At 40.1% G+C, this 26,960-nt stretch overlaps 1 protein-coding gene and 1 non-coding gene across 3 annotated transcripts in view; one reads left to right on the top strand and one right to left on the bottom strand.

Annotated features, from left to right (window-relative positions):
• CHCHD3 (coiled-coil-helix-coiled-coil-helix domain containing 3) overlaps positions 1-18,720 on the bottom strand; it is a 296,155-nt gene extending 277,435 nt beyond the window's left edge. The window contains exons 1-2 of one of the 2 annotated variants that reach the window (XM_019030867.3): positions 18,254-18,720; positions 6,529-6,616 (exon numbers count right to left, since the gene is read on the bottom strand). In XM_019030867.3, coding sequence (XP_018886412.1) covers positions 6,529-6,616; positions 18,254-18,334 — 169 coding nt within the window. In that variant the 5' untranslated portion in view covers positions 18,335-18,720. The remainder of the gene's footprint in view (positions 1-6,528; positions 6,617-18,253) is intronic. The other variant, XM_019030866.3, reaches the window with a different exon arrangement.
• A 506-nt stretch (positions 18,721-19,226) lies between these two features.
• Positions 19,227-19,330, top strand: LOC115935445 (U6 spliceosomal RNA). Its single transcript, XR_004071076.1, has one exon. It is a non-coding gene; the product is annotated as a U6 spliceosomal RNA (small nuclear RNA).
• The last annotated feature ends 7,630 nt before the right edge of the window (positions 19,331-26,960 follow it).

Consider the following 26,960-nt stretch of genomic DNA (forward strand, 5'->3'; position numbering starts at 1 on the left):
TGGCGGAAAATACATATTCTTACCACTCGGATTTGTTTATTGGATATAAAAATATCAATAAGAAAACCAGCACTATATTTTTATGAATAAAAATGTTACTAATATCTGGGTATATCTGAAGGCACAACTAATGTAACTTTCCAGACTTGCATCCTAAAATGAGATAGAACAGCTCTGAAGCTGCCCAGGCACTATAGGATAGAATTAAACTCATTGACTTCAACCTACCCACCCATGAGACCCTACAAGAAACCTTTATCTGAATTAATCTGGTCTGTGTGCTAACTCCACCAGGATTACCTTCTACTCTAACCCCCCTCCCATCCCTCTTAGCCTCAAGTTTGGCTCAAGTTCACTTCCCCTGATGCCAGGCCTGCCTGCCAAAGCTCCTGACACTCTTTCTCTAAATTCCTAAAGCACTTTCCATACCTCTTATACATTCTATCTCACTCACATGTTCATTCACCTTCTCAAAAATATTAACAGAGGAGGCGACTAAACTAGTACTCATTCACTACACTGTAACATTAAATATGCTTTGACCAAACTAGTAATTCCTTGAAGGTCAAAGATGGCGGCCATGCTAACACTTGTTGACTGATGGAACTAACCATGAGTTCTTCAACCCTAGACTGTCGGCAGATTTCTTTTTCAGAGCAGAATATGCTGACTTAGAGAATTAGATTTAATGCCTTTAATTCAATAGCAATTAGGTTTCTTACTATTAGGAACAGTCAGGCAAATCAACCATTACAGCCCACAAAAAAAGTACACAGTTGAGACACTGGCATCCACAAAGTTTCACATATTAAAAGTTGGAAACCTAGATGTTCAGTTCTTGTAACTCGAGTCAAAGGAATAAGCTTATTTTCTCTGAACTCTCCCTACAGTGTTATGTCTAAATGAGCCTTAAAGAGCTGTTTAAAAATAACTAGGAGGGCCAGATTCTGGGAGAAAAATACACAGAACTTATACATGAATCTGTTTCCCAAAATTGGCTGTTTAGTTTAGGCTGTGCTATTTCCTGCTCAAATTGGTTTCCTGCAATTTGTTAAGGCTGCCAAATACTTAGTGATCTCAGTGATATACTTAACACAAACTGGCAAATCTTTCTTATTTTTCACAATGACGAGAAATTTACAGAGAAACTTCTACAGTGAGGATGATAATAAAAGTTAGGTCATTTGTCTTGTTTTTTTCCAGATTCGTTATTTTTATCTGGTTGCCAGTAGCTTACGAAAACAACAAAATGTCTCCTAATATCATTTCCTGTCTGTTTCTTCATATTGATTTGGGGACAGTTTCTTCAGTGGTAGGTAAGGTCAACCATGAGAGGTCTGACCTCATTATAAGCCAGAAAAACTAAAAGATCAGGTTGAAAGGAAACAATCAGTACCCAAAATTGATTTTTTAAAATCAAAAGATGCAAGATGTTAATGAAAAGGTAAGTTTATAACTATATGCAATGACATTTCCTTATGTCAGCCTAAGAAAAAAATTATCTGGTGTAAAAGCAAACCAATATAGTTGAGATAACGCAGCAAAAAATTTGAGGCAGCAAGGACACAGTTAAGTTATTGAGAGCACATTCATTTATTAAAGTGGCATTACAATCTGCTGTGTGTCACACAGTATATTATTTTGCCCAAACAGCTTTACATGCAAATACTTACTGCAACGAGCCATTGATCTGGTTCAAGGTTTAGCAAAAAAATTATATTTTTTATGAAAAAAAAGTTTCAGTAAAGTCTTCAGAGGAACCCACTTTCTTATAGTATAAAATGTATTCTCAAAACTATTTTTATGACAAAATTGAGTTCCTATATACAGAAATCCTAGGGCTCTCAGTTCATCAAATACACTGCCCTATATTCACACATATGAATAGCCTAGGGCTGGTATGACTAAGAGTCCTGTGAGAAAGAAGGCTTTTTAATAAATACTTAAAATTCAACTCACATTTAATATATAATTTACTTCACACTGAAAAATGTAAAAAAGGCGAGTGACATTTTTATCAATACATTTTTGTAGGCTTGAAAAATTATTTCATAACACATCTAAATTTTAAATCATAAGAAATCTATTATTGAGTACTAAAACTCCTAAATGAGACAAACTCAGAACAAAACATAAATGTTCAAGCTTCCTGCTTTTATAAGCCTATTTTTTTAATTCTAAGAAGAATAAGTCTTCGTTAATTTACACATAGTTGAACTGCATTCTTAACCTAAAGCAAGATCATTTCAAAATAGCATGCCAAATTTTAGTTCTTTTCTTGGGTTAGGTTGGAAAGGGTGAGAGAAATCATGTACTCAAAGAACCTGTCCTATGAGCCTTGTTGAGTCTTTTTCACATCATGGTGCAGATAGAAAATAAAAAGCACTGGTGTATTCTAGATCAGAGCTATGCAACAGAACTGTCTGCAATAATAGAAATGCCCTATATCTACACTGTCCAATATGGTAGTCAAAAGCCACATGCAGTTACTGAGCATAAAATGTGAAGAGTGCAACTTCAGAGCTGAAGTTTTCATTTGATCATTGACTTAATTTTCACTTAACTTTTAAGAGCCACATGTGACTAGTGGCTACCATTTGGAAAGTGTAGTTCTAGCCTGACCACTAAAACACAAGTTGGCATACTTTTTTATTTTTTTGAGATGGAGTCTCACTCTGTTGCCCAGGCTGAAGTGCAGTGGCACAATCTCGGCTTACCGCAACTTCCGCCTCCCAGGTTCAATCGATTCTCATGCCTCAGTATCCTGAGTAGCTGGGATTACAGGCATGTGCCACCATGCCCAGCTATTTTTTGTATTTTTAGTAGAGATAGGGATTCACCATGTTAGGCAGGCTGGTCTCAAACTCCTGACCTCAGGTGATCCTCCCACCTCAGCCTCTCAAAGTGATGGGATTACAGGCATGAGCCACCAAGCCCAGCCCACAAGATGGCATTCTAAGAGCTTTCAGTGCCCAGGCTGGTCACAGCTGGTCATGGACCAAAGAGTTCATCAGTCATTTCAAATGGGGAGTGAGAAGGGATGGGTCCCTCAGCAAAGCCAGAACTCTTCACATCAGTGGCATGCTCTTCGGGCCAGACACACCACAGGCACTCACAGAAAAGCTCCCGACCCATCCCCACTCTCTCGAAATATCAAAACAACCCAAGAAAGAAAACATTTTCTCTCCTTCCACTCAGGCCAATATGGGAAAAAGCTAGAACAACCAACAATTACTTATAGACAACAGGTTCTTTCCTTAGTTCAAGCAGAACATCACTAAAAAGCAGCTCCTTCATTCCAACTAGTTTCTATCACATCCTTTCTAAAGCAAGATGTCATTCAAATTAAAATAAGACAAAGTGGTTAACAGCATTTGCTCTGGAGTCAGACAAACTTGAATGTAACTCTCATCTCCATTGCTCACCAGCTGTGTGACTTTGGGCAAAATAATTAATCACTTCAAGTCTCAGTTTCTTTCTACATAAAATGGGTTATCACAGGTCCTTCTTCATAGGGTTATAAGGATGAAATGAGATAAGACGTACACAGGATTTAGCAGAGTACCTACAATGTAATAAATTTTAAGTGTCATCTATCATTACTTCAGTATATTGAATCATGATGATCATCACGCTAACTCCGTAACACAGGAGGTAGGAAAAAAAATCTACCTATAACAAATCATACTTTAGAACAAATTCCAATTTTAAATGTATCCATATATCATCATTCTTTTTTTAACACCAAGAAAATGTTTTAATTAAACTACAGAAACAATGGTTATAGCACAGAATATTCATAAGCAAAAAGATACACGTCATAAGCACTTACAAAGTTACAAACCATTTGCTCCCTTAACATTTTCCGTATTTTAAGTTCATACATGTAGATATGAACAGATTCACCATTTTGAGGAAGAGGAGGAAGCAAAGGTATATTTATCATCAGCTAGATGTGCTCACTGTATGCAGTGGTATTTATATGCAAGGCCCGAGTGACTGGAAGTGCAGTTGTTGGGCATTTTAATAAACTGGACAGCCATTTGTTTCTGCACGACAAGGCATCTTCTTAAGCCAAAATATTTGATAAACTTATTTTCAGTATCTCCTAGGTTTCTTTTATACTATGTTTCTACCTCCCTTGTAGTCTTGTTATATATGTAGTTTATCTGTCAAAAAAACTTTTTCCTATTTTTGCATCTTTTCAAAATACCTGGCTTGGCCGGGCACGGTGGCTCAAGCCTGTAATCCCAGCACTTTGGGAGGTCGAGGCGGGCAGATCACGAGGTCAGGAGATTGAGACCATCCTGGCTAACACGGTGAAACCCCGTCTCTACTAAAAATATAAAAAATTAGCCGGGCGTGGTGGTGGGAGCCTGTAGTCCCAGCTACTCGGGAGACTGAGGCAGGAGAATGGCATGAACCCAGGAGGCGGAGCTTGCAGTGAGCCAAGATCACGCCACTGCACTCCAGCCTGGGAAACAGCGAGACTCCATCTCAAAAGAAAAAAAAAAAGAAAAACCTGGCTTATTTATTTATGTAATAGAAACATTCAATATATGTCACCTGAATTAAATGTATAGAACTCTCCAGAATGAACAAAAGTAGCTACTTTTAAAATGGATAATGCCCTTAAATTAATTCAACAAACGATAATAAGCACTTACTAAGAAGCAGGTTACACTACCCTAGGAGCTAAGAATTCAGCTGTGAACAAACAGATGAGGAATAAGGTCCCTGGAGCTTCTCTTCTAGTGAAGATAGCAGTCACAGTGAATAAGTAGAGGAAAGGTGATAGGAGATGATGAATATATGTGATGATGTTGGAAGGCAGAGAGGGACCAGTCATGATACATGATGGAAGCCCAGGGAAGCAGCTCAGCCTATATTCTGTGTACCATGGAGAGCCACCACTGGGACATGACTTGACCTGATTTGCTTTTCTTCAAAAGATTGTGAGGACTTGTGTGTGCAAAGCACAGGGGGAAAGAGTGAAGCAGGGAGCCAGTTAAGAGACTTCTGCAGAAGACGGTCGTTATCTATCTGGATTGGAGATATAGCAGAGGAGACAGATGCAAAAGGAACATATTTAGACATGTTTTAGAGATGGAGTTGACAAGACTAGCTAACAGTCTGATGTAAGGAGTAAGGAAAAAAGAAAACAAGGATGAATCCCCAATTGGGGACCTGACTACCTGTGCCATTTAGTGGGAAAGACAGAGAAGAAAAGCAAGTCTGGGGGTGAAAATAAAGGTTGATTTGGGATATGTCAAGTTGAGGAATCTGTAAGGGGAGATTTCAAGTAGGCAGTTGTCTATTATAATGTCTGGAATTTCAGGGAAAGGTCAGGGCTAGAGATATAATTTTGGGAGTCACAGGCATCTAGATAATGATTTCAAAACCGTATATTGGGACAAGATTACTTAGTAGAAATCAACAAAGAACCCTGGACTGAGGGTTGCAAGTAGGGTGAAAGGAAAACCAAGAGTGTGGTCCAGAAGCCAAAACAAGGGTTTCTAACAAGGAAGGCATGCTCACTTTCTATCTAGCGTTAATTAACTGTGAATCCTCAACTCTCCTACTAAACAAGAAGCTTCAAAGGGGCAAGAAGTAATTCTTATTCATCTTGGTACCCTTTCCTCTAAACGTATCAGAAGCTCAATTCATGTTTACTGACTTAATGATTAGTAAGGGGCGGGGCGGGGGGGGTCACAATTGGCCCAAGTGAATGGCATTTGGGCAGGATCTCATCTTTCTCAATTTCACAGTCTATAGCCAGATTTCCCCCTTTCTGATAAGTACAGGAAAATCTCACTTAGTCCAAAATTAATCATCCCAATTATTTTCTTGTTGCCATTTCACAATAAATAGCATATCTATCCATCAACTGGGCAGTATCAAGAACAGTGCTGGACACATAGCTGGTGCTTAGTAAAATATTGGATAAACAGATGAGTGTGGCAGGAGAGAGAAAAGGGAGAAGAAACAGCATTAAGTCTCTTATCCAGCATGACCTACAGATAAAATTAGGCTTAATAATTCTTTATGGATTTCATTCACCACCATATTTCCATCAATAACTAAGACTGACTGTGACAAACTAAACCTTTTATAAACTTAGAAGAAATTTATTAGAAAATAAAATCATTTGGAATACTTCACAATTTGAAAATAGCAAATCAATATTTTCTAAGTTCGATTTTTTAAATAAATATTTATTCCTAAATCTCTAATATCCCTATAAGCAATCCATTTTATACAAAAAGATATGAAGTAACTTTCCAAAGCCTAGTAGAGGATTCAAGAGTGGGAAGAGAAAACAAAATTTTCAAAGACTGTTTGAAAATAGTTTCATTCTTAGTACAAAACATTTTAAAAGAAACCCCAATACTGATTTCTAATATTCCTTATAAAAAGCTAAACATCCAAATAACGAAAGACAGAATGCTAGAGAACTTGACTATTGAGTCAACTTTTTCCACTTATAATTTATCTCCTAAAAACCCTAAAATTAAAATTCAGCAATACCTGAGGCACCATAAGCACCAGAATACCGCTGAGACTTCGAACCAGATGGAGAGGATTCCTTCATTCGATCAATCACATTTTCCGAAAGCTGGAAAAGCAACATCAAAATAAAATCAATTATAAAACAGCAAGATCAAAAACCAGTGCAATAACATCCAAGTAATTTAGTCATCCATATCCATACATATGACGAATGGCCTAAAGAAATTAGGCTAAATCTAACAGCCATAAAACCAGAAGGAAGAATAACTTTAAGATTTCGAGATGCACCCCACAGCACTACTCCTTTATTTTTTCTAATGCACTGCTAATTGTTCATTATAAATAACTACACTCTTCATTTTATACTATGCACAAAATTGTAATCTCTGGGGAAATGTATGCTATATAAACTTCAACTTTCCTCCCCTAATCCTACACACTCATTCATGCATTAATGGGCCTTAGCTCCTTCCCTCCCTCTAGTCCCGAAGGAAAGTGTTCCTTCCCTCTCCCCTCCCTCCCTCCTGTTCAAAGCTAACTACATATAATCGCTCTTTCAACAGATTTCATGATGGATCAACTATGTGCCAGAAACTAGGCTAGACTCTGAGTATTCAAAATTATCAAGTGCTTAAAGCATAACAGAATAAACAACCATCAGGCATTTAAATACAACATGAAGAGTGCTACCTGAGTGAGTCAGCATGTAATGCAAGTATACAGAAAACACAATGGGCAGCACATGTAGCCAGGCTTTGAAGGCAGGGCTGGAACAGAGGATTAGGGAAGATTTACAAGGTAAGGAGGAGTAAAAGCTAGGAAGAGATGCAGTAGGATGAAAGTGCTCCTGGGTGAGAAAAATCACATTAAAGTACAGATGAAAACCAGAATTTGCCACCGTTAGACATCCAAGTGGAGATATCAAGTAGGCAGCTGGCAACAGAGCAGAGGCTCTGAGGAACACACAGGCTTGCGGATTTGAGAGTCATCATTCCCACAGTTACTATCGCGTCATCCTTTTTTATTTTCTTTACACACTTAACCACTACCTGAGACTTGCTTGTTTACCATCTGCCTTTCACTAGAAAGAAGGCTCCCTGAAAGCAAGGATTTGGCTGTCCTATCGCTATACTCCCAGAGCCTCACTAAGCCTAGTTAATTCAATGAATGAATGTTAAATGAATGAATGAAACAACATGAATGAAACAGCTGAAGCAAGAAAATAGAGAGGGGGAATAGTGAAAGAGAAGGTGGGGAGGGAAGGTAGAGCTTCCAAATTTTGAAGATTCTTAGTGAACTCTTCAATTGAAACAGTTTGAACTTGATCCTGAGGGTACCTGAGCACTACTGAAGGATTTTAAGCAGGGGAATGGCACGATCAGATTTACACTTTAGGAAAATCACTCTGGCTACAATGTAGAGAACAGATTGGAGGGCGACAAGAACACAAGCAGGATCCCTAAAGGAGGCTAAAGGACCAATTAAGAAGCTATTAAGCATATGTCCACACAAAGACTTGCACAGGAATGTTCATAGCAGCATTATTTATAAGAGCAAGGGTGGAAACAAACACATGTCTATCTATGGTGAATGGATAAACAAAATCTTACATATCCATACAACACTATACAACTCAGCAATAAAGAGCAGTGAAGTTATGACATGTGCTACAGTACAGATAGACCTAAAAATCATTAAGCTAAGCGAAAGAAGCAAACACAAGGGCCACATATTGAATGATTCTATTTATATGAAACACCCAGAAAAAGCATCCCTATAGAGTAGATTAAGTAGTTGCCTAGAGCTGGGGTGGGAATAGGGATTAACTGTAAACAGGCACAAGAGATCTTATTGGGGTGATAAAAATATTCTAAAATTGCATTGTAGTGATGTTTGCACAACTCAGTAAATTCATCAAGTGTTGAATTGCTACTCGGGAGGCTGAGGAGGGAGGATAGCTTGAGCCCAGGAGGTCAAGGCTGCAATGAGCCATGATCATGCCACTGTGCTCCAGCTTGGGCAACAGAGCAACACCCTATCTAGAAAAAAAAAAAAGTGTTGGAATGTAAACTTAAAATGGATGAATTTCATGGCATGTAAATTACTCTACAACAGTTTACTTTAATAAACTTTAAAAAAAAAAGCTATTATGGTAATCCACAGGAGCGCACACTTAAAAGGTATTTAGGATTTAAAATACTAACATTCACTGAGTGCTTATTATGTGCCAGGCGCTACACTAAGCTAGGCACTTCACTTATTTACTCCTTCACAGGCCTATGAGATAGATACTTTTGTATCTCTATTTTATAGGTGAAAAAACTGAAGCATAGCCGGATTAAATAACTGGCCCTGGATCAGATATTTTATCAGTAGCAGAGGAAGGATTCAAACCCAAAAAGTCTGAGTCTCAAGATCCCACTCAAGGCCAGGCGCGGTGGCTCACATCTGTAATCCCTGCACTTTAGGAGGCCAAGGTGGGTGGATCACGAGGTCAGGAGATCGAGACCATCCTGGCTAACACGGTGAAACCCCATCTCTACTAAAAATACAAAAAATTAGCTGGGCGTGGTGGCGGGCGCCTGTAGTCCCAGCTACTCAGGAGGCTGAGGCAGGAGAATGGCGTGAACCCGGGAGGCAGAGCTTGCAGTGAGATCGCGCCACTGCACTCCAGCCTGGGTGACAGAGTGAGACTCCGTCTCAAAAAAAAAAAAAAAAAAAAGATCCCACTCAAACATCCCTCAGCATCACTACTCAGTATCTGAGTAGATGTGGGAGTAAAGCAGAAGTCATCAAGGAAGACCCCAGGATTTCCATTTCAAGTAACTGAGTGATCCTCCTCCTGTATCAAGGGTCTCCTTCCCATTTCCACTTCCTGAACTCACCACTATCTGGCTTTTACCCTCAGTGCAACAGTGAACATTCTCTGGTAAAAGTCACCAATGACCAAATAAATAACTTTTGATATTTATGTAAATAAATATTTTATATTTATAAAATGCCTTATTTATATGGCTTCCCTTTAGCATCTAACACCTCTGGCCACTCCCGTCTTCTGGAAAGCCCTCCCTTGGCTTTTCTGACATCCTGCTGTCCTGGTTCTCCTAGGACTCTGGCCACATGTTATCTCTTTTGCAGCTTCCCCTCTCCTGCCTGCACTTCAATGCTGAAGGGCCCTTCTCATTCTATGTGCTCTTGTACTGGCACTCTCATCCAATCTCTTGATTTCTAACTGTTGTTGATAAACTAATAAATTCCATTAATAAATGCATTCGCTCGAGCTTAAGACCTATCTCCCAGAAGCCCGGTCTCCACACTGAATTGCCTAATGAACACCTTCCTTCCGGCAAACCAGAAGCACCTCACACCCAAAGTGTCCAAAATTGAACTCACGTTTGCCACATATCTCCTCTTTCTCCTGCCTTCCTTACCTCATTAATGACACCACCAACACCCAGCTTCCTAAATTCGAACATAGGGCTTGTTCTCAACTCTTCTTTCTCTCTTTCTTAGCTCTGACTTCATCAATCCCTAAATATTTAATGAATTCCTCTCTTCTCTCATCCCATTTCTCCTGCCCTAATTCCTGTACCATCCACTTAAAATGCAAATGTGATAATGGTAACTCCCTACTTCAAATTCTTCAATAGCTACTGTCTGTTTACAGAAAAATTCAAATTCTTTGTACAGCATTCAAGACTTCATCATTTGGTGATGGCCTAACTCTCCAACCTCAAATTCTACAGTTTTTTTCCTTAATATTTCATATCCTGGTCTACGCCCATCTCGTTGCCTTTACACACGCCTACATTGCCTTCTCTCCTGGCCCATTGGGAGGGAGTCACCTTTCAAGACGCAGTCTAAACATCCAAGCCTTCACTGACCAAAACAGTTGTCCACTCCATTCCAACCCTGCCTACCTAAAGCTACCATTCCTTGTGCCTACTGTTCCTTTCTCAAACTTCCAATACAGTCTCAATGAAAGAACAGGAATTAGCCTTTCCACATTCACCTTTCTGCCTTTCCACTAGATTGCAAGCTCCTATATATTAAGTCATTCATTCAACAAATGTCTCCCAGGCCAGGCACTAATCAAGGCCCTGTGATACATCAGTGAACTAAATAGTCTATACCTGAACTGTTACTTGTATCTCAGGGCCCAAACCAGAATGGAAGTAAGATGGAAAAGGGAAAGGCTACAGATCAAATGCTGTGTGTGCTCTTTGAAGGAAAAAACTACGACTCCCTTCTTGGAAGACAAGAAGACTTTCTATTTGAAAATGCCAGAGCCAGCTGCATCCTTCTAACAACTGACAGCCACTGGGAATGTTGCTGAAACCCATCTGAGAAACTGAGAAACTGAGACACATCCTAGAAAAATCCCCGTAAGACTGACTCAATTTATACTTGAGAAAAAAAGAGACCCTGAGTAACATTCAGTTACTGGCAGCATCAAGACCAGAAGCAGTAATTCCCCAATCTCTAGTCCAATGCTCTACTTTTAATAACACACCCCTTCAATCCCATGCATGTAATAAAAATATCACTTCCTCTTAAAGAGGAAAAAATAAGCTTACATTTTTAGAATCTTAAAGCTATTTTAACTGATATATAATATATATAAATCTCAAAAATCAAGTGTTAGCTATAAGCTTTCATCTGAAAAGTTACTATTTTCATCTGAAAAAAATGAAAATAATGTTTACCCCAGAGATTCTGTGGAGGGATTTTAGTGTTTTGCACCATAAACTACAATTGGCTACATAAATATTTGGTAAAGCTATTACCCATAAAGCTCCAACCACAGGGACTTTTTAATTCATTTTGGTTCATTCTTATCAACTGGGTCTGAGCTTGTACTGACTCCTTCTCTGTAAGGTGCATGAGGACTAGGCCTACAGCTATTGCAAGCAGCAGCTGCCTAAGTCCTGGTATGGGTATAGAAGGTGCTTATTTTTCTCTATCTATGCTCTCTAGGTAGTAGGAGTAGAATGTCTCTTTCAACCTAATCACTAATTTCTTGTTAACTTTTTTTTCTTTTTGAGGCCTCTCTGATGTCCCAAGTTGCTACTTAATGTCAAATTCTCACATCAATTCAAAACATTTCCCAGTGGGATGTTTGGTTATAGTTCAGTAAACTTGTAAGCATGCTCCAAAGGAGTATATACTAAACCTATTGAAGGCTTGATAAACATATTGTAAGGCTGCCTTATCGAGAGTCCACCTTTCTCTTGTTCTTACAATCATTCAACAACTGTATCCTTAGGCCCTTCCAAAGCAGCACCCTTGGCCATCTACTGTTGCACCTCTGCCAACTCCAAGCACTATTACCCTATTCCCAGTCTGCTCATAGCGACGTAGATATGAGGCAATAGTTTTGTTGTGTTATCATCTGTATCCAAAGTTAATGCTCTCTGAGCTGACCTTCCCATTGCAGTAGTAAGTTCAGACCTGCACACTCACCTGATCTCCTCTGTGAACAGGGGTACTCACTCGTGAAGCAGCTGACAAGCTTTAGAGATGCTGGCCAGGGTTATACACACAATCTGTAGCTGTAGAACAACTCATCTTTGTGATAAAAAATGACCCAAAATGGGGGTCGATAGTACAACATAAGCTTCTGCGATGGCAGCCTCTGTGTAAGAAGTACCTTGCAGTCAGGTGCGGTGGCTCATGCCTATAATCCCAGCACTTTGGGAGGCCAAGGCAGGCAGATCATGAGGTCAGAAGATCAAGGCCATCCTGGCTAACACGGTGAAACCCCGTCTCTACTAAAAATACAAAAAATTAGCCAGGTATGGTGGTGGGTGCCTGTAGTCCCAGCTACTTGGGAAGCTGAAGCAGGAAAATCGCTTGAACCCAGAAGGTGGAGGTTGCAATGAGCCGAGATCGCACCACTGCACTCCAGCCTGGGCAAGAGAACGAGATTCTGTCTCATTAAAAAAAAAAAAAAAAGTATCCTCTTCGGGAAACATATCTTTTCCTGAACAGGGCACTTGTTTAAGCAAAGCCTTTTCCTGTACAATGACCTATACCTATTATACTTGCTTTCCAGACATCTCTGGAATCTGCATCAAGGCAAATACCAAGGGCAATTTACAGAAATTATTTGTAGCAAAGAATAGTGAAATAACCCCCACACACATTGATACTGGGAATTACACCCTGAGGTCCACAGACTGAGTAGTCCGTGGGTCAATTACTCAACTGTATGCAAAACTGTCTGCTTATTGCATGGTTCTGGCCAGAATCCACAGCTTACAGATCCACAGTGCTCTATGAACTAAAAGAGCCACCATTCTAATATAAGGGGCAATGAAAAGAAGCAGGTCTGCCGATATTCAGCCCACTGAACTTGACTGTCCACCCTATTCTCTATTGCTCCTAAAGACAAATTTAAGCAAACAGAGCTTGCCAAGTTTAAATTTGTACTACTCACCACACCAATGTGCTCCACAGAGGGGGAAAGGCCATGTGTCATCTCCTACAGTCTTCCCACTTATCTCTTCCTACCCACCTTGTATGGTCTTATCCAAAATCCGTGCCAGAAACACTACCCACCAATCCAAAAGAAAGAATTTTCTCAGAAACAGGAGACTGGGTGAGATGGACAAAGAGAAAGTATTTCTACTCCCAGGGAACAGAGTAAAAAAAGAGGAACTCTTCAGTGGCCCTTCTAAGAGGTAAAGTTATGAGCCACATGAGACAAATAAATCAGCCTCCTGCCTCCATTAATTTATCTTATCTTCTTCCAGATGTGTCCTAGAAAATTGATTCAAGAACTCAGACCCATTTTTTCTCTCTTGATCCTCCTTCCACTTAGCATAGGTCATTTTCTGTGTGAGTATTAGTTTGCTTTACAATTACCTTTTTAAGACATAGGCTCCAAAAACTGCCATTATTATTTGGGAGAAATTACTCCCAAATAGTTACTTAAGAGAAAGGGGGAGAGGGAACCCATACATATGTTGATAGATATATATGAAATATGTAATTCTTAGCTTATGTTTGTGTTTCTTTACATTTGTCGTTAGTAGAAACCATTATCCCTACCTTTATAAAATCCTAGATAACTTAAGATGGTACTCAGCCAAAAACTTCATAGAATCTAAAGCTGAAAGAAACTAATCATCCACTACTTAACTAAATTTGCACAACATTCCTCAACACTCCCAAGGGCTGACCGAATTTGTAGTCTCTGATAACATACTCTCTTCAGAATCCTCAGTAATACCGCATATTAAGTAATCTCTTCATTTACAGTCTCTCAACTGCCAACACTTCCCAAAGCATGAGTTACGTTCCATATTAAGTATCCATACTGCCATAACTGGCTCCTGTGAATTTCAGCCTGCAACTTTAAGGCCCAGCTGCGGACATTCGTTTATGTCTGGAAAGCATGATAAATATATCTTTGAAAATGATACTCATTGAAGTTGACATTTGCTCCAGAAGAGTTCACTCACAGCTTTGATGTTTCAGATAAACTTGCGAAAGATAGAGTTGTAAGCACACTTTCCAAGCAGGCACGGCAGGTGCTCACAAAAATCCTATCAACCACATGTAATATGAGTAATGAAAATGCTTGGTCTTTCCTCTCTAGGAATTTATTTTAGCCTTGAGAAGAGGGCAAGGCAAAAGAGTGACCTCTCATCCAATCCATATGAGTAGTTTCAGATTCAAAGTTGGAATCAGGTGTAAAAATACAGGTTACTTTTACAGAAGAGGGAAGAAAAGCTATCAGTTGCTAAGGATAAAGGGAAAAAACAAGACCCTACAAATACCACGAAAAATAACACCTGGTAGGGGAGAAGAAACTTTAAACTTAAAATTTGAAGTAGGTCCTTTCATTGCTATTAAGGACCTCAACAATATAGAGAAACACAATCTATTAATAAATTCAGCCAGGTGTGGAGGCTCACACCTGTAATCCCAGCACTTTGGGAGGCTGAGGTGGGTAGATCACTTGAGGTCAGGAGTTTGAGACCAGCCTGGCCAACATGGTGAAACCCCCCTCTACTAAACATACAAAAAAGTTAGCAGGGCATGGTGGCACATGCCTATAATCCCGGCTACTCAGGAGGCTGAAGCAGGAGAATCACTTGAACCCGGGACGCAGAGGTTGCAGCAAGCTGAGATCATGCCACTGCCCTCCAGCCTGGGTGACAGAGCAAGACTCATCTCAAATAAATAAATAAATAAATATTCAGCATAGTTACCAAAAGCCTTATGTTGTTCACTAAATGTTATTCTTTATACATTAAGATAAATGATGACTGAGCCTGGTGGAGCGGCACATGCCCGTAGTCCCAGAGGCTGGGGCAGGAGGATAGCTTGAGCCCAGGAGTTGAGACCAGCTTGGGCAACACAGGGAGACTCCAACTCAAAAAAACCTCATAATTGCCAACATATTTACATTAAGGGAATGAACCCAAGTCATTATATGAAAAAAATAAATGAAGATGAAATTATAGATGCTCCTTGGTTTACAACGGATTTTGCTGAAGGTAATGCCAGAAGCTGAGTTTACTGAACGCTTGTCACTTCCAAACCACTGTCAAAAAATCCTAAGTCGAACCATCCTAACAGGAGACCATCTGTACTATCTTTAACAGTATAACAGAACACAGAATTAGCTTTCCAGCAGTGACTGACTCTGTTGAATTAGTAAGCTTGGTAAACTTTCATTTCTTAAAACCAATGACATAAATGCTAGACAACTGGTCAAAGTTGGAACGTTTTCTTCAGCCAAGCTGAACTAACCTAACTGCAGTTCAAAACTGAAGTTTGGTGCCTCATTGGCACCATGTTCTAACAAACTAAGCTAAAAACAATGGCTTATGGACATACTGAGAATGCGGTTTCTTATCCTTCCCCATGTCTCAGAAGGAAACAACATGACTATTTAAAGCCAAGAAAAATATAAAGAAATAAAAACCATCTACAACAGACCTAGACAAAAAAACACCCTCAATTAGGGCAGAATGTAAGACTCCCATTTCCCAGTCCATACCCTTTTAGGTACACCTGTTGGGGCACAACATGCTCTTATTTTTATTAAAATTTGAAGTTCACTTAAGTTCACATATCCATTCTTCTGAACAGCTCTAATAACAGCTATTATTCACAAGTGCAAACACTGTCAAAGTACTAGACACTGTGCTAGATATACATTATGTCAAATTCTCAAAGTAGGCTGCTTTGTCCAGAAATACTAAATACGGAAACACAATGAAAAGTGACTTGTCCAGAGCCACACGGCTAGTGAGAGGCAGAGATAGAATCCAACCCAGGTCTGCTTGGTTCCAAGGCACATGCTCTTTCCACTACACACCACAGCACAGCACTTTCAAAGAATCTTATAACTTTGCATGTGAAAGGAACCCTATCATAATAATGGCTGCCTTTTTAATGAAAATCTACAATGTGCCAGGTGCTTTACATACCTTACCTCATCTTCTTACAACAACCAATCAAGGGAAGTGATGGTATTACCATTTATGGATAAGGAAATAAAAGAAGTCAATTGTCAAAGGCCACAGGCTAATAAATAACTAACCTGCGATTTAAACTGATGTCTGCTTAATTCAAGCCAAGAAAAATACTAAGATCAACTGAAAAACATCTACAAAAGACCTAGACAAAAATCACACAGGCAATCAGGTTAAGTAATAAATATCTAACCTGAGATTTAAACTGAGGTCTGTTTAATTTCAAGTTGATACTCTTTTGATCATGAGCTCAAAGAAATCAGAATGACCTCTGTGTACTCAATACTTCAATGGATGTCACTTCTAGAGGAAACCGCAATGGGCTAAGTATGGCTACAAGAAACTTACAGTGCCACCAGACTCACAGGATTTCAGGACTGGAAAATATTAGAGGTCTGAGGGATGTACTCAGTCGCATTATTTTGCAGATGGGAAAACTGAAGCTCAGAGAGATTGCAAAACATTCATGTAAAAGGAGGATTTGAAGCAATGGAGACCCGCGCAAGGGCATTCCAGGTGAAGGGTATATTCTGAAGAAAAGCATAGAGGTAAAAATGAGCATGCTTGAACCGTTACCAATACAGGTAAAATGTACTATATGAGAAAGGAAAAAAAAATGAGGAATGCTGTCAAGTTATATGACCAAAGGACATTTCTTTTTAAAAAACAAAAATCTTAAAAAGGTTTTTTAGACAATTTTTCCATTTTAATAGAATACCTATCCCTGCTGTCAGTTATTCCATCCAACCTTACCTAATACTTGATATGAATCTCTGTGCTGTGGCCACATTCTCTTTCGATTTTGTTTGCTGTTAGCACTGTGTCTGTACTAAAGCATGAGAATATGGATTTATACTTTTTTTCTAACCAATGTCTTCTCATTCAAAACTTATTTTGCTTTGTCTTTTAATTATTTTTCACCCTGAGTTGCGTACTGAAAGCCTAATGGCAAGAGTCTTAAAATCTCTGCATAAAGCTTAAAGTTTACAGTAATTTTTTACTCCAAAGAGTACTAACTGAACTACAATAACTCAAAGAATACAGCCTCAGATATTTTATTACAAAATGTAGTACTACCATTAATTAGCATGATATAAAGAAATACTGGTCACAGACCAAAAACTGAGTTCGACAGTCTGAGTTTCTATGAAGAAAAGTTTAATAAATTATTCTCAAGGTAACAGTTTCAGAAGAAAAAGTTTTTAAACATTTTAAATATTTAAGAAGTTTTATTTCCTGGTAACAACTGTTAAAAATGATTTACAAATGTAATTTATTTACGCTGGTTGATAACAGAAAAAAATATATAAATTATTATAAAACTTTCTGAAGTCAAAATTGCTTTATTTACTAGGTTCAGGCATCATACGTCCAAAAATGTGAGGCTCCAAATTCAGGCGCAGCGGAGAGTGTGTAAATGAAGTTAGTGCTGGTATACTGACACCCTAGAGAAAAACCAGGTTTTCAGTTTATGTATCAGGTGCATGCAAAGGGCATTAAAAAAAAAGTGCTCTACAACGTTGGTCAGAAATGACTACATTACTTCTACTGGTATGAAAAACTGCAAACCCATCTCAGCCCCTATCAGACTGGCAGACACTAGTCCTGAAGCAACTGGGCCTAATCCAAAACTTCGGCGCAGCAGGTCACAGAGGAGGCGCCTGGGAAAGAGGAGATATCAAGTGAAAGTGAAGCAGGGAGAAGCCAGAAGCCGCCCCAGGCAGGTCAGAAAAGACTGTGGGGCTGGGAGGGAGGATGACAGGGTGTGGGGAGTGGGTGGGAGGAGGGGGTGTTATCAGAGGGAGAGCACTAAATGACACAAAGCAAAGGCAATCCTTAAAATGCCAATTCACCCTGGGAGACAGGGTGTGCACAGTGGAAAAGCAGGGTTTGGGTCCTGAACCCAGGAAAACTATTTCACAGACAGGTACACCGAGGCATGCGTTTCAAATACGGTCCTGCTACAAGGGAGCAGTACAGTTACGAGTAGACCGTGAGCCCTTGTAGGGTATAATTCAACCTGGAATTCCCCGCCCGCCGCAGCAGTGCCTAGCACTTGGCACAACCAGGAACTATCTCTGAATGAATGTCCCACGTCTTGAAACTCTGGGCTTCTTCCCAGACACCTGGGCTTCTGGCCTTACAACACTAGGGTCCAGGACGGGAGAAACCAGGCTGAGTGGGTCCGGAGAAGATGGGGCCTTGGGGTCCGAGTCCAAGCACTGGCCCTCCGCCCGTCCACGGGCACTCACCCGGATGCCCTTCACCACGGTGATGTTCTCATTCTCGTCCGCCTCGAAGGTGACCCGGCGGGTGCTGGTGGTCCCACCCATGATTCCGGTTCCTGCCCCAGCGGAGACCTCGTGGGGAACCACGAGCACTTCGGGGCCCCCGCGCCCACACGCGCGTGGAAGGGCCTGGATTCTTTTCCCGCACAGCGGGAGCAAGGCCACGACCCCCAGAAGCAAGGAGAAGGCGCCGGTCCTGAGCTCCCGCCTCCTCCGGTCACGCGCCGCAACAAAAACGCCTCAGGTTGGTCGGAGATGCGAACTGCCCGCCTCTGTTCGGCGAGGGCGCCCGGATTGGTTCACCCGACCCGGATGCTATGGCAACAGGTGGTGTTTGATACGCTTTCTGAGGAGTCCCTGGGTGTAGTGGGAACTGTGGTCTCGATCTGGCGCGGTGGGTGCTGGGACATTCTCTCCCCGCGCCTGAGCGCGCTAAGGGAGCACGGCATTCTGGGAGTTGTGGTTTTGACTCCCCAGAGACGCCTAACTGGGCAACTTTTTGAAGACATAATTCTAGAAATTTAGGCCACTGAGTTCAGAGACACAATCTTTCTCTCAAAGGGACTCACAGTTTAATGAAAAAGATGCATGATCCTAATGAAGCCATTCCTAGTGTTCTATACACAAATTCCTGGCTCAAAACTTAGCGTTTCATTACCGTCGTGGGGTAGCTTAATGAAGACTACTTCTGAGAAATGCCTCGTTAGGTGACCCTGTGATGTCTGTGGTTGTGCAAACATCATAGAGTGTACTTACACAAACCCAGATGGTGTAGCCTACTACACACCTGGGCTACTTGGTGTAACCTATTGCTCCCAGGCTGCAAAGATGTACAGCATGTTACTGTACTAAATACTGTTGGCAATTGTAACACAGTGGTATTTGTGTGTACAAATATATGTAAACATAGAAAAGCTACAGCAAAAACAGTGTAAAAGTGATTGCTTTGGCAACACATCTAGGACAATTTGAACAATACAGAGATTAGCACAGCCCCTGAGCAAGGTTGACACATGAATTTCTGAAGCATTCCATTAAAAAAAAAAAATCAAAGATAAAAAATGGTACGCTTCTATAGGGCACTTACCATGAATGGAGCTTACAGGACTGGAAGTTGCCCTGAGTGAGTCAGTGAGTGAGTGGGGAGTTGCATGTGAAGGCCTGGGATGCAACTATGCAGTACTGTACCTTTTATCAACACTGTACACTTAGGCAACACTAAATTTATTTTCAAATATTTTCATTCTTCAAGAATAAATTGACCTTAGCTTACTGTAACTTTTTAAATTTATAAACTTCTTTTTTTGTGACTTTTTGACTCTTTAATAACACTTAGCTTAAAACACAAACACACTATATAGCTGTACAAAAATATTTCTTTCTTTATATACTTAGTCTATAAGCTTTTTCTATTTTTGAAATTATTTACTTTTTACTTTTTAAACATTTTTGTTAAAAATTAAGACAAACACACACACATTAGCCTAGACCTACACGGGGTCAGGATCATCAATATCACTGTCTTCCACCTTCACATCTTGTCCCACTGAAAGGTCTTCAGAGGCAATAGCACGTATGGAGCTATCTCCTATGATAACAGCACCTTCTGTAACACCTCCTGAAGGACCTGCCTGAGGCTGTTTTACAGTTAACTTTTTTATATAAGTAGAAAGAATGCACTTTAACCTAAAGATAAAAAGCATAGTATAGTAAATACTAGGAGACAGGAATTTTCCAGCTCCATTATAATCTTATGATTCCACTGCCAGAAATGAGGTTCTTCTTTGACTGAAACACTGTTATGCAGTACATGAATGGTGGCATTTTAGTCGTAGCCATAAAATAAAAAAATAAAAAACATGAACGTGTGTTTGGTCCATGTCTCTTGTCTCATGAACTATGTATCTGTATCTTTTTCTTTTTGTAAAGTAAAATTTTAAGTACTATGGTTTTCAAACCTGTCTATGAGAAAATACATTTCTTCATAGAATAAATTATTTGCACCAAGTATGTAGAGAATTTACTTTCCACTTTTGTGTCTCCTTCTACTACTAGTTCAGTTACATAAGTTAGGCCATAATAGGGTTAGGCAGAGAAAAGTTAAGTAATTGCCAAAGATGGCATAAATTAGTGGAGGAATTAAAACTACATCAGAAAAGTTGAGATGATCTATTGTGGAAAGTTCCTATTAATAGTTCAACATTTCACCTCTACGAGACCAGTACATAGTTATTAGGTTATTCATCTACATATTTCCTTTTTGCTAAACACACTGTTACATATAAGTTTAGCCATATGACCTTAGTTTTACAGAGGCAGATGATTCTCAATAGAAATTAGGTTAATGATGGTACTATTCTTCAATTAATCCCTCTCAACATTAAAAGCAGCAGGCCACAACACACCATGGCATTCTCTTATGCCAAAGGCATCTACAATGCAGTCGCATTTTTGAGCTTCAATTATGTGCTGATCTATTACTGTATGTATCTTTTTTTTTTTTTTTCTGAGACAGAGTCTCGCTCTGTCACCAGGCTGGAGTTCAGTGGCACAATCTTGGCTCACTGCAACCTCCGCCTCCCAGGTTCAAGCAATTCTCCTGCCTCAGCCTCCGGAGTAGCTGGGACTACAGGTGCGTGTCACCACACCCAGCTAATTTTTTTGTATTTTTAGTAGAGATGGGGTTTCACCATGTTGGCCAGGATGGTCTCCATCTCCTGACCTCATGATCCTCCCACCTCAGCCTCCCAAAGTGCTGGGATTATAGGCGTGAGCCACCGCTCCCAACCTTACTGTATGCATCTTTAGAGCAGAAACTATATCTTTTTAATCTCTATATCCCTGGTCAGTAGCAGAGTGTTGATTACATCTCATCATTATATTCTTTTAAAATTGTACTATGTTACTTTGCAGTTATGAGACTATGTGCTACTTTGTACTTGTTCTCAAGTTTCCTTCTTTTTTTTTTTTTTTTTTTTTTGAGAGAGAGAGGGTCTTGCTTTGTTGCCTAGGCTAGAATGCAGTGGCCCAATCACGACTCACTGCAGCCCCAACCTCCCAGGTTCAAGCAATCCCTCCCAGTTCAGCCTCCCCAGTAGCTGTGACTACAGGTGTGTGCCACCACACCTAGCTGTGGTCTCACTATGCTGCCCAGGCTGGTCTCAAACTCCTGAGCTCAAGCAACCTTTCTGCCTTAGCCTCCCAAAGTGCTGGGATTACAGGCATTAGCCACCATGCCCAGCCTAACTCTTTCTTCTACTGGGAACTAAAGCTCCAAGGAATTATGACTTTCATTTTTTGGGGACCCTCCCCTCCAAAAACACACTCTCACTTATTACCCCAATATATAGGGCATATCGGAGGTTCTATATAACACATATGCTCAACAAGCACTTACGAAAATAACCGAGTACAAAGAAAGCGTTCCTTGGAGAGAATAGAGAGATGAAGAAACCACAAGTTGTCTTAAATATATATATATCTCTCTCATTAGAATATTAAGTAGAGTTCTTTCAACCAAATATATTAAAGATGATGAATGCCAAGCATGAGAAGGTAGTGCAGTGCCTTCATGTTTTATGATTCAAACACATATAAGTGGTCTTATCAAACAGACAATCCAAAAATGTTTTAGACATCCTAATGCGTTTTAACCAACATTACAAAGATGCCTTCTGAGTTTAAAAAAAATGCAATGTATTCTTTAAAACAAAATGCCTTCTCTAACAATATTGTTCTATCCATGTCAATTTCCAGGCCAGTCATGCCTATACAATCCCTTCTTGAGCTACCCAGAACTTGTGGCCTCCCTTTCCTTCTGGCTACAACTTATTAATAGCCATCTAATCCAAAGCAGCATTTACTAGCCAGACACCTATGAGCTAGAATGCAAAGCTTTGCCCTAAGAAAAATAATAGCTAATACTTCAGCTACTCAGATTCTCCATGTTTTTCTCCGTTTTCTCTATCTCTGTATTCACTTTCTCAAATTTAAACTTGAAAATTCAGAGCATACAAAAAGATAGCAAGAAGAGAAGTTATAACACTGAGTCTGTACCATGAAGAATCATGGCAAACTAAAGATAGGTGGAAGAAGAAACTGCAAGAAAAATAAAAGGCATCCAGACTGGAAAGAAAGAAGTAAAACTACCTCTATTCGAAGATAACATGATCTTACAAATAGAAAAATCTTACAGAATCCACTGCAAAACTAATTAGAACTAATAAAAAAAACTCAGCAAGTTTGCAGGATACAAGATCAACATATAAAAATCAATTGTAGCCGGGTGCTGTGGCTCACACCTGTAATCTCAGCACTTTGGGAGGCCAAGTCGGGCAGATCACCTGAGGTCAGGAGTTTGAGACCAGCCTGGCCAACATAGTGAAACCCCGCCTCTACTAAAAATACAAGAATTAGCCAGGCGTGGTGGTGGGCACCTGTAATCCCAGCTACTCAGAAGGCTGAGGCAGGAAAATTGCTTGAACATGGCGGGCGGAGGTTGCAGTGAGCGGAGATCGCGTCACTGCACTCCAGCCCCGGAGAGAGAGTGAGACTCCATCACACACACACACAAAAAAACTGTATTTCTATACACTGGCAATTAACAAGCCAAAAATGAAATGAGGAGAGCAATTCCACTTACAGTAGTATGAAAAACAATTCAAATGTTCATTAATTGATGAATGGAAAAACAAAATGTAATATATCCAGAAAATGGAATATTAATGGAGAATAAAAAGGAAGAAAGTACTGATATATACTACAATATGGATGAACCTCAAAGACATTATGCCAAGTGAAAGAAGCCAGACAAAAAAGGCGGTTGAAATGTTCAGAATAGGCAAGTCCATGGAAAACAAAAGAAGATTAGGCTTGGAGAGGGTAGGAGGAGGTGAGATGTAGAGTAACTTCTAATTGGTACATAGTTTCTTAACTTCTAATTGGTACATAGTTTCTTTTGGAGGAGTGATAAAAATGCCTAAAATTAGATTGTGATGGTTGCACAATGCTGTAAGTATGCTGAAATTTATTGAAATGTACACTTCAAATGGATGAACTTTATGACATGTAAATTACATATTAATAACACCGTTAAAGGTATTAGCTAGGCATAGTGGTATGCACATATAGTCCTATTTATTCTGGAAGCTGACGTGGGAAGATCACTTGAACCCAGGACTTGGAGGCCACCGTGAGCTATAAATGTGCCCCTGCTCTCCAGCCTGGGCAACAGAGCAAGACCCTGTCTCTAAATAAATAAGTAAAGCTGTTAAAGAATGTATAGTTATTAAGATAGCTTGAGAAAGATTTTTTAAAAAAGAATGTATAGTTAGTTAAACATGATAGAAATTATCATTTTTTAAAGTCCAAATCTTTTTTTTTGAAAAAACAGGAAAAAGAAAAAAAAACTGTGAGCAACTTTGTAATAGTGAAATACAAGCCAGTTAAAAGGGAGACTAGCATAAAGCAAGCCCTTAAAAATTAGTTTAGTCTTGGCCAGGCACGGTGGCTCACGCCTGTAATCCCAGCACTTTGGGAGGCTGAGGTGGATGGATAACCTGAGATCAGGAGTTCGAGACCAGCCTGGCAAACATGGTAAAACGCTGTCTCTATTAAAAATACAAAAATTAGCCAGGCCTGGTGGCAGGCACCTGTAATCGCAGCTACTCGGGAGGCTGAGGCATGAGAATCGCTTGAACCTGGGAGGCAGAGATTGCAGTGAGCTGAGATTGCACCACTGCACTCCAGCCTGGGCAACAGAGTTAGACTCTGTCTCAAAAAAAAAAAAAAAAAAAAAATAGTTTAGTCTCACAAATACAGAGCACTGATGTGAAGACCCAGGACTCCAGAAGCTTCTAGGGATGCCTAGGATTCAGAAAGGCCTTCCAACTGAAGTCTTTATAATGGCCGGCTCTGCCCAGGCTGCTGGGCTTCTGGAGGCCCAGTCGTGCAATGCTTCCTAGGTTCTGGGGCACATACAGCGTTACCAGAGGATCTTCCTCATCATATGAGCCTTCCCAAATATCAATAACAATAATGCAACATATTTTCTTCAGTCTCCACCCAGGAAACAAGCACTCTAGGTATTGAATGTCAGCAGTTTACTTTGATACAGAGCTGAGAACTGAGCAGTAATTTGGTTTTTCACAAATCTTAGCTTGACCACTAAGCAATATTACCTTCCAACTCCTTTGTTCTTTTTCCCTTTTCCACCACGTCAAATCTTTGCAATGAATGCTGGAAAAAAGAGAAAGAAGGAAAAGAGGGAGGGAGGGAGAAAGTAAAAATTCAGTCATCCCTAATGATCTCCTTCCCCTAAAAAGAAAAATATATATATACCTAAACTTCCAAATCAGCCAGGTGCAGCTGCTCACACCTATAATCCCAACACTTTGGGAGGCTGAAATGGGAGGATCACTTGAGCCCAGGAGTTCACGACCAGCCTGGGCAACTTTCAGACCAGCCTGGGCAACCTGGCAAGACCCCATCTCTACAAAAAATACAAAATTTACTCAGTGGTGATGTGCACCTGTCATCTCACCTACTGAGCAAGCTGAAGTCCAAGGATCACTTGAGCCCAGGAGGTCTAGGCTGCAGTGAGCCATGATCGTCCCACTGCACTCCAGCCTGGGTGACAGAGTGTGACCCTGTCTCAGAATAAATAAATGAATAAAAATAAACTTTCAAATGACTCAAACAGACAAAATTACAGAAGGTTTGCTCTATGTACGCCAATTTTTCAATCCCACCTTTAAACAAAAAGTAGGAAAAGGCCTAATCCTGGCGACCTCACTTCTGCTACTCCTTCACACACCACTTGACTGTCCCTGCTCTACTTGGTGGGAATGTAGAAAGATATGGATGAGAAGCAAAGGTAAAAATAGAAAGAATGTGACATGGGATAATGAGGGAGAGGGAGGAGAGAGACCCGTTCTTGGTCCCCAGCTAGAAAAGCTAATCATTGTGCTGTTCATCATAGCCCCCTCCCTCCCCAGCAATTCTGAGTAGCATGCTAGCTGCACAGTAGAGCACTTGGATTCTATGACCTGTGCTGAAATAGAATATAGATCTAATGATGGTGTTTTCTGAGCTAAAAATTGAAGCAATTGCTCTATTATTTGTGAACTTAAAGAGACAATGAAATCAGTCCTTGAAATCAGGATTATCCTGCAAAATCTAGGACATATAGTTGCCATAGTTATAGCAAACCAATTAAAATCACTGAAAAGTGCCTCGTGTGTAGTGCAATCAATACAGAGACAATCTGAAAATATGGACTAAGACATATTTGACAAGCCATAATAGCGCATCAGCTTTAAAACTTTTTCCACCAATTATTGTTTGTAGAATCATATAAAAAAAAGAAGTCCTAAAACAGTATTGTGTGTGTGTGTGTGAGCATGCATGCGGATGCATGCACATGTGCTTATGTGACATATCTTGAAACAAGAATTTTGAGCAGCACACTTGAAAAGATTAAAAACTCAAAATGGCATAAAATAAGTAATCAATAATTAGAAGGCATTTACAAGTACAGTATAACTATGCGACTTTGAAAATACCCACAGCTATGGCATGAATCACATAGTCTCCCTTTAGTAGCCATAATGATCAAGTGATTTAGTGCATTGATCCAGTAGAACTGATTCACTGTACTGCCCGTGTGTCTAGTAAAATCATAAGGCAGAGATCCCCCCATGTTTCAGAAACCACTCCATCTATCTTTGGCTTTCAACTAATAGTACCTTTGTGATAAGGTTTGGCTGTGTCCCCATCCAAATCTCATCTTGAATTGTAATAATCCCCACGTGTCAAGGGTGGGACCAGGTGGAGATAATTGAATCATGGGGTCAGTTTCCCCCATACTATTCTCATGATAGTGAATGAGTTCTCAGGAGGTCTGATGGTCTTATAAGGTGCTTTTTCCCCTTTAGCTCAGCAATTCTTCTTGCTGCTGCCATCCAAGAAGGATGTGTTTACTTCCCCTTCCACCATGATTGTAAGTTTCCTGAGGCCTCCCCAGCCATGCTGAACTGTGAGTCAATTAAACCTCTTTCCTTTATAAATTACCCACTCTTGGGTATGTCTTTATTAACAGTGTAAGAAAGGACGAATACACTTTGCTACTAAGTCCTTGTTCATGGTAAATTGTATATGCTATGCCATGCCGTGTCTTAGGATGGGCTCTGGTGACCGTTCAGTTTAACAGACATCACTTAATGCTCGATAGCTAAAGTAAATCTTACACTCAGGTCATAACTTGGCAGTTCCCCAGGAAGATTTTTTTTGTTACCTCTGGCATAAAGTTTATTCTAGAGTAAAGCCTCACCAAATTAACAGCTGGTTTCTAAAAGGCCACTCTGTCCTTTCCTGGACATTCTTCTGCTTTGCTTTTCTCATTTTTACTTTTTTTTCTCTCTGACACCTTATTTCTTTTCTCCTCATCTTACATTCATCAACATACAGTGGCTGAAATACTGAGTCTAAGGGCATAGAAGGAGGGGTGACAGTGAGTGGGGACAAGTGTGCATGGAGTAAGAAGAAAACTCAGCCCACCTCCTGCATCTTCTAAACTCAAGCCTTGCCAGAGTTCCAAGGTCTTTTGATTTCCTTTGTGTTGGATTTAGAGTGATCATCTCTGAAAAACAGAGACTGAGTCAGAAGAGACTTA

Source organism: Gorilla gorilla, chromosome 6 (genome assembly GCF_029281585.2).
Source record: "Gorilla gorilla gorilla isolate KB3781 chromosome 6, NHGRI_mGorGor1-v2.1_pri, whole genome shotgun sequence".
In the NCBI taxonomy this organism is placed as follows: domain Eukaryota; kingdom Metazoa; phylum Chordata; class Mammalia; order Primates; family Hominidae; genus Gorilla; species Gorilla gorilla.